Source organism: Echinops telfairi, unplaced genomic scaffold (assembly GCF_000313985.2).
Source record: "Echinops telfairi isolate 266 unplaced genomic scaffold, ASM31398v2 ScPeMD7_5;HRSCAF=22, whole genome shotgun sequence".
NCBI classification, from domain to species: domain Eukaryota; kingdom Metazoa; phylum Chordata; class Mammalia; order Afrosoricida; family Tenrecidae; genus Echinops; species Echinops telfairi.
The window spans coordinates 39,097,400-39,106,010 of record NW_022103901.1 but is presented as its reverse complement, the minus strand read 5'-3'; the positions used below and the strand labels follow the sequence as shown (position 1 = coordinate 39,106,010).

The 8,611-nt window shown below is 37.8% G+C and overlaps 1 protein-coding gene across 1 annotated transcript in view; it reads right to left on the bottom strand.

Moving 5' to 3' along the window:
• The window catches only part of ATF7IP2 (activating transcription factor 7 interacting protein 2), a 62,638-nt gene that overhangs the window by 40,263 nt on the left and 13,764 nt on the right, over positions 1 to 8,611 (bottom strand). The window contains exons 5-6 of the mRNA XM_045286054.1: positions 5,015 to 5,166; positions 3,378 to 4,842 (exon numbers count right to left, since the gene is read on the bottom strand). Coding sequence (XP_045141989.1) covers positions 3,378 to 4,842; positions 5,015 to 5,166 — 1,617 coding nt within the window. The remainder of the gene's footprint in view (positions 1 to 3,377; positions 4,843 to 5,014; positions 5,167 to 8,611) is intronic.

Below are 8,611 nucleotides of genomic sequence, written 5' to 3'. Positions count from 1 at the left end.
AAAAAAAAAATTCCTTCCATTTGTTTCTCTCTATGTATATGGAGTGGTGTAATGGCTACTCGTTGGTTGATAGCTACAAGGTCAGCAGTTCAAAACCGCCAGCCACTCCACAGGAGAAAGGAAGGGCCTTTCTACTCCCTTAGAGAGGTACAGTCTCAGAAACTCACAGAACAGTTCTAACCTGTCCTACAGCATCACTATGGTTGGCATCAAGTCAATGGCAGTGAGTGAGACCCCACTGCATCTATACAAACACTGAAAAATCAAATCAGCTTGTCAAGTTATATAAAATTCCACTCTGGGATAATGATGCAAACCATATTCAACATATAAATCTGAACAGAAGTGGAAATATTTTCTAATACTCTAGTCATCCAAGAAAAATGATAAGATTGTGACTGTTTTCTAATCTTTTATAGTCCCCTTAGTGTGTTTTAGGTTTGTTTCCAGAACAATGTTACAGGAGGTCACGGCAGCCTGCATCCTCTCCTGTTTGCATTGCAGAGGCACTTCCAGTGCCCCACCATCACATTTGTTTTAGGGTTTTTGAGAGGTTCTTTGTGAGACTAAGGATGTCAATTCTATTTTTGCTAGGAAACATAGGAAAACTGTGTTTGCTAGGAATTTTGGTTTTAGTCATAAAATAGATTCCTTTTATCTGTTTATTAAATCTTGCATTTGTCCTGGGCTGATAAGGGTTTTTATCTTAGAAAATTGTATTTTTTACAGTTATATCAACCTTTCATCCTGGAACAAATTCACCGTTGATGGTATACTGAATCTGAGTTGGACTCCATTCGATGACAACTACGATAAATTCCATTTACTAGTATCTTGCTTAGGGCTATCTGCCATCTAGTTTGTAGATAAAATTGGCCATTTATTTTTATAGCACTCATTATTGGAGCCATCAGGGTCAAGTTAAACTTTTGCAACACTTTGCTCTCATAATCACTGTTGGATGAGAGTGCTACCTGCAGCACTTTTACAAAGTGCAGGCTCTTCCTTCAGTACAGATCGTTACATTTGTTCAAACCACAGAAATGTGGTTATTTGCTGTGGGGTCAACTGCAACCTACGGTGAACTGTTCTACGGGGTTTCCAGGCTGTGGTCTTTCAGAAACAGATGGCCAGGTGTGTCGGGGTTACTCCAACCATCAATCTTTCAGCTATTAGGTGAGCACTTAAATAATTTTACCAACCAGAAATTCCTATCATTGACATAATCCCACTGCCATCAAGCCAATTCTGACACCTAGTGACCTTAAATAGGGCTTCCAAAACTGTAGATATTTACAGGCGCATAAAGCCTCATCTTTCTTCTGTGGAGTAGCTGGTGGGTTTGAACTGCCAGCCTTGAGGTTAGCAGTTCAACACTTACTGGCAGCAGAAGTCCTTATGATAGACTGTCATTGCTAAATTTGTCATATTAGTCTAGAGAAGTCTATCTTAAAGTTGTCTTCCCTTTTTTCCACTTCCATCACCAGCAATTTTATCTCCATTTTTTGTCATTTCATGATCTTCAGCAGATCAGCAAGGGTATTAACAGATTCACTGAAATATTACTACTCTGGCCTTCACAAATGAAATTCCTTCATTACATTAATTTCTTGCTTTAAAATAAAATGTAGGATTCAAATCATGGACTAATAAGTTTTCTGGTCAAAATATGTTAAATCCCCAAAGGATCTAATACAAAGGATCTGCATAATCTGTTGATGCTTCTCCTTCATTTTACAGCATCCTTGAGTGTGTGTAATTAGTTGAAGGGTGTTGTTACACAGAAAATGGTCATTTTCCCCTTTCATTTAAGTATATTTGTCTTTTTAAATATTGAGGTATAAGTTAACATACAAAAGTAAAAATGACAGAATACTTTGAGGACTGAAAGTTAAGAATCATCAAAATCATGAAGCTTCAAAACTGTTGAAAATCACCGGCGAACGAATTCATTAAAATGTGCCTCTTTGGACAATGATCCAGCACAGATTAACCAAGACTCTAAACCGATTCAAAATGGTGAAGTCACGGTTGATGGGGTGTAAGTGCTGCATTGCAACCAAGTCTCTTAAGCATGGGACTCTGATTGTAGTAGGTAACAAGCAGCAGTATCCCAGGATGGACGCCATCCCCATACTGCTTTGAATGTGTCCACACCTGGCTGCTTTCCCAATTAAGTAAAATTACTATATGCAAAAGACTTGGTTGCTATGCCGGCTCCATCAGCCATGACTGAACTGTTTTAACCATTTTGATGCCGTGAAACCAATCATGTTTCTTTGTTAAAGGACTTCCCTGCCAATCCCAAATCTTTTAGATCAGAACCAAGAATGGATGACTCCACTGATTTGTGACTCAACTAGACAAAAACCTATTACGATTTTAGAGCACAGTTTAAAAGCAAATTTCCCCTAGATTCACTTCCTTGATTGTGGGAGAAAGAAATTCACCACTGTTTTTATAGAGCCTTGATCAATCCATGAATAAATTGGAAATCTACTGAAATGATCCTATTGATCATACTCATCACTAAAGATGAGATGCAATGCAATAACAAGCCTGGTCACTAATTCAAAATTTAGTACAATTAGAACAGCAATGACAAGAGTTTAAAGAAGCAATTCCATTCTTTTACAGTGGCCAAGAATAGCATTCATGTGAATCTAAAGCTTTAAGCTAGTTTATGCTTAATTGAGAAAAGGGTATGGATTTATGAGCAGTCACTCATTAATCATTTACCAATATGGTTAGGGTCCAAAGATCAGGCTGTTATGCAAAAAACGGTGTTAAGCAAAAGTTATGGTAGCTTCCACCTAACTAACAGTGCATTTGAGAGATGATCTGATGTGAACTGTCTTAACTTTAGGATTCCCAACTGACTCTTGACTTAAGTGTAATATTGTACATTTCAAAGTTCAGTGAAAACTCAAATTATTAAATGTTAGTTTATTGTGCACAAAATATACAGTATTAAATCATACTTTACAATAGTACAGTATCAGACAACAAAATCAGATATACAACCTTTGCATGATACTTTTTCTGCATTTTCAGAATTGTTTGTGCAGTTATATGATAGCCAGGATCATACAGATCATCAAATATTCCCAAGCTTGGGATAGGATCTTACAACTGTGAGGAAACTGAAGTTGTGGAGTGATTATTTGGGGGAAAAAATAAATCATTAAACTTGATTTGAACAATATTTTTCTTTTTCTGCTCATGTACTTTTACAATGACAATTTATGATTTCATTTGTTTCATGTTTCACCTTCCCAAAATGTTCTACATTTGGGTCCATGCTTTCCAACTTTGATGAAATGTTTTTAATAACTAAAAATTTTTTAGCAAATTTTTTAATAAATATTTTCTGCTCTTTCTACACTTTTTTGTTCTTCCTCTTCCATATTTCTTTGCACTTCCAGTTCTTCTTTTAGCTCAATCAATTCTTCATTTGAAAGTTCTCCCTCTTTGTAACCTATCAAGTAATTCACATCGCCTGCATCTAGCTCCAAACCAAGGGACTTTGTTAGCAATAAAATGTTACCATTTATTTGGGCTAGTTTTTCATTTTGGTCAAAACCTTCAAAAATGTTAACAAATGCAGAGAAACGATTCAAGCACTTATCCCAAATCCCTTGCATACACTCTACACTAACATCATCCCATGCTGCTGCGATGTTTTTGATGCAATGGAAAATATTATAGTCTTTCCAAAACTCACACAGTGTTGCTTTCCCATCCTCGGTTGCAGCTATAGCTTTGGAAAACAGTGACTGTAGATAGTGAGCTTTGAACATGGAAATGGCACCTTGATCCATTGGCTGCAGAACGGAAGTCGTGTATTTGGGTAAATAAACTATTGTTATGTCTGGGTGGAGATTATGTAGTTGCAGGGGATGTGCAGGTGTGTTTACAAGAAGCAGGAGAACCTTAAAAGGAATTCCCTTCAGCATGCAATAGTCCTTTACTTGGGGTATGAAGCAATTGAAAAACCAGTCCTCAAAAAGGTCTTGTGTCATCCAAGCCCTCCTATTGGATCGATAATACACTGGCAATAATTGCTTGGCTATTTTCTTGAATGCGCATGGATTATCAGCTTCATCAATCATAAATGGCTTCAGCTTGAACCCGGCAACATTTCCACCTAATAACAAAGTTACTCTGTCTTTAAATACCTTGAATCCAGGCATTGCTTTGGCCTCTTTATAAATGTACGTCTGCTCTGGCATTTTATTCCAGTATAATCGGGTCTCATCCACATTAAATATTTGTCCGGGCAAGTAGTTCCCTTCTGAGACGATTTTGTTGAATTCGCTTTTAAAAAGTTGGATGGCTCCCTCCCTGGTGCCCGCAGCTTCCCCCTTTACGTGGGCACTGTGGTGATGGAATCGTCTCTGGAATCTGAAAAACCAGCCGTGGCTCGCGGTGAACGTTTCGCTGCACGCCTCACCTGCACGCTCCTTGAGAGTACTGAAGAGGCTGCGGGCTTTCGCTTGGATTTTAAGAAGGCCAATTGGTATCCTCTTTTGAATTTGATCCTCAATCCAAAGTATGAGGAGCTTTTCCATTTCATGGATTAAGCCTTTTCGTTGTCTTGTTATCACAGCATTCATTCCTGACGATTCTTTCACCGCCTCGCTGATTCTTTGCTTATCCTTGAGAATGCTACACACAGTGGAATGAGCCATGCCTTGTTCACGTGCTATAGTGTTCACTCTCTTTCCTGATTCATATGCTCTTATGATGTTCATTTTTATGTTTAGATTGATGGCATTCCTGTGCCTCTTGCTGATACTTTCAGTGGGACTGGCCCTGTTCTTTCTCTTTGAAGACATCTTACTATGGGGTAAAAATCCATACAAATAATCAAAAATAAGGGCAGGATGTAAGACTCTTTAATTGTAATGGCTATGAACATACACTGAGAGAGAGAAACCAAGTTTTTGTGAGCTATGTTGCTGCTGGTTCGTAGTTAAGACACATTTTGGTACATTTTTGCAGAAACACTTACCTTTCAGAAACCAAGTCAATATGTTCCATTGACAAATCAACCTTTTTGCTTGCTTTTGCTGAAGGCTTGGAGTTCAGTAAAGTGAATCTTTCATCTACACCATTAAGTGGCTCTTGCTTCTTATTCAAAATCATGTTCCCAGAATTTACATCCTGTTTAAAAGGTAAGGAAAAAGTACTTGAAGGGCTACCAATTATGCTCTTCCATACAAAATCAACAAGAGGCAAAATTCCACACTTAAATTATTCTAGCAGATATATCACAAAAGCTACATTAAAACATGGCTATGCATCTCTGAATAGCCACAACTTGTTCTGTGAAACACGACACTTTGTGATCTGGACCTTGTGAGAATATATTATGTACTTAGCAAAGGTATATGGGATACTGTAGCATTCCTCTATCAACTAAACAGCCAAGGTACTAGACACATACAGTATTTCATTTCAGTTATCTGCAAAGGTATGGGAGTTAAATAAGCTAACGTTGTACAATTATTTGACCTAAGGTCTCAAATAAGTTTTTCTGCTGCCTGCACACTGCACACCAGCACTTACAGACTCACCACTCACTTTCAGCGAAAATCATTCTTTGAAGCATTGAACCACCCAGAGCTAGTACTAAACAGGATACCGCTGTCTGGTCCTGCTTTTCCTTTAAGCACCTTGAACAAGGCTCATGCCTTAGCAGTGATTGTCAATGTGCTGAGAGGTATTTGCTTTTCTATCTGGTCCTCAAGCCACATCATTAGCAACTTCTCCATAACAGTTACAGGTCCTTTCCCACATTTTTGGTAGCCTTGTAGTTTTCAGTGGAGCAGATCCATTAATAGCATGGAGAATGTTTCCTTTGTTGACAATCATGGTGACTGTTGAAAATGATCTGCATAAATCGTAATTGCCTTTGCCAATTTTCCACCTTCATGCTGCTTAATAACCTTCTGGTTCACTTCCAAATCAATACTTCTTTGGCTCTTGCTCCTGCTGTCACCAACACTGGGTTTGTTGCATTTGGGAGCCACGAAGCACTTCATGGTAATGTTTTTCAAAGAAAATTAAACAGAGAGATAACACTACAACACTGGAGACATGAGACATACAAAACTGGAAGCTGCTGCCTATGAGCCGAAACATAGTTAAAAAAAAAAGATTTATTTGTAAGTAAGGACAATTCATATTTACATCACAATAAAGTACAATGCATACATAAGCCAGTAACATTGGTATTTATGACTATCAAGACATATGTATTATACAACGTATTAGACGCATTCTTCTATTATACTTCTGGCAAAGAATTTACTTTGGATATATCAGACATGGAATACACTTGGAGTATGCAGAAAACCGTTACATTTTCTATATCTGCTAATATCTGCTACATTGCATTCTTCAGGTGGGATTTCTGGAGTCTGTTATAACCTTCAGGGACCATGAACATATTTCAGCTAAACATGTTTTGTGGTGCATGACTATATACGTATTTCAGTGGTTGATGACCATGATCATATTTCATTGACCAAAATTAATTGGAAAAAAAAATTCAAAGAAATAAAAATAATGGTGGTAAAAATCAACTTCCTAGCTTGAATGGAAAGAAAAAAAGACCAAACATCTATTAAATGATATAAGGAGCGCTCATGGCACATAGGTAAACACATGACTGCTAACCAAATGGTTGGCAATTCAAACCTACCCCATGGCTCCATAGGAGACAAACCTAACAATCTGCTTTCCTAGATGGCAGCCTAAAAAACTCCTATGGGACAGTTCTACTTGGTCACCCAGGGGTTACTATAGGTCTAAAATGGACTCAACAGTATCTAAGAACATTAGCAGGTATATTTATAGTGATAACTGAAATCAACTAGAGGGCAGAGGAATTTAATGACTTACATCTTAATAGAAGGGAGATCTGACATTTTTATCCCACTAAACTTATAGAATATAATAAACACTAGTTTTAAGCAAAAAAGTTTGTTACTTTTTTTATTCAGTTCTCATTTGTACATTTGTCTATAAGGTGGCACCATGAAGACCAAGTTAGTGAACAGTAAACCGCTGCTCCCAGGGAAATACAGGTTGTTTCCTACAAGCCTCTGGTCACAACATTGTCAGCCAATCACTATCACCTGGTTTTATGTGCCTTTCTGTTTAAAGACAAATTTATTGAATACATATTATTCTCTAACATTGAACTCATGGTCAACAGCACTGTAACCCATGCCTGCACGGAGCTTTTCAAACACATATTTTCTCTGTAAGGCATAGCACAGCCTTTTTACACTTAGGAATATGGGACAGGACTGTCGCCCAATGCTTGGGAGGTATTTTAAACAGCAAGACTGCCAACAAAAAGCACAAAAATGGGCCGGGGGCGGACAGACACTTGTCTATAGTCAGAAAACTGAAAAGAGGCAGCCTGTGGCCCTGTTTCACCTCCACTGGAAGCAGGTCCTTCACGCGGGTCGAATTGGCTGCCACGCTGCGTTTTCTTGGGAAAGCATGGTTTTTAAAGCAAAACCTGCCAATCCAGACAAACTCTCCATAAAAGTAGAAGAGAATGAAATCAGTTCTACAAGGATAAGTCAAAAAAATATTACAATTAAGAGACTAGTTCACATAAACACATGCTTATTCCAAACAAAACTAAGTTTCTGTGATTAGTGGATGGCTACAGACAAGTTTTCTCCAGTAATACACTTAACCTCGTCAGGCTACCTTCCAAAAAAAGAAACAAGCTAACCATGACTTCCCAGGGGGCCTGATGGGCCAGTTAAATTCCAAGGAGAAAAGTCAGCTCAGAACGTTATGGCAGTAATGAGCAATTTTGATTGATCTTCTTGGAGGCTATAAGATGATCACAGGGGTTTATTAAGAAATTTTAAGAGTACCGAAAACTGCACTGGTGAGGAAAAAGGCCAGGAAACTTGCACCAAGTTATTTTTTTCCCCATCTTGACAATGCATTTTCTTATTCCTTTGCGAGGAGCCAGGGCTGTCCTATTGAGATTATACCTTATCCACCAACAAGGGCTGTCCTGTGAGATTATTATACTATTTACCCTACAGAGTTAAGCTTGCCCCCGTTCAGACTTTTTGCTCCCAAGCTCAAAGAAGATTGAAAAGGAACATGATTTGATTCTCTGCAGGGTACAAAATTGCCATTTTTCTGTAGTGTAAATTGGAGGTTAGAAGAACCCTTTAGAAAAGGGTTAGAGATAGCAACACAGTCTTATACAGACCTAGACAGAAAATGGAGGATATGTCAAGAACAATAGCTTTACATTTTGATATTGTGTTTTTTTAATAGCGATAGATTTTAACGTACCCTTTTCTTACTGGGTAAGTTTTTTTTGTTTTTTAAATATAGTTTTATTGACATATGTTTCACCTATCATACAATTGAAGAGTTCAATTATATTTCAAATGAGTTGTACAACACTGCTGCAGTTTAGAACATTTTCTTCATTCTTGTACTCATTATTATTTGCTCTCCATTTTCCCCCCAACCTCCCTTGACATATCCCCCACAAAATCATTAATCTAGTTTCTGTCTCTGTAAATTACTTATCCCGATTTCACATACATAAAAAAAA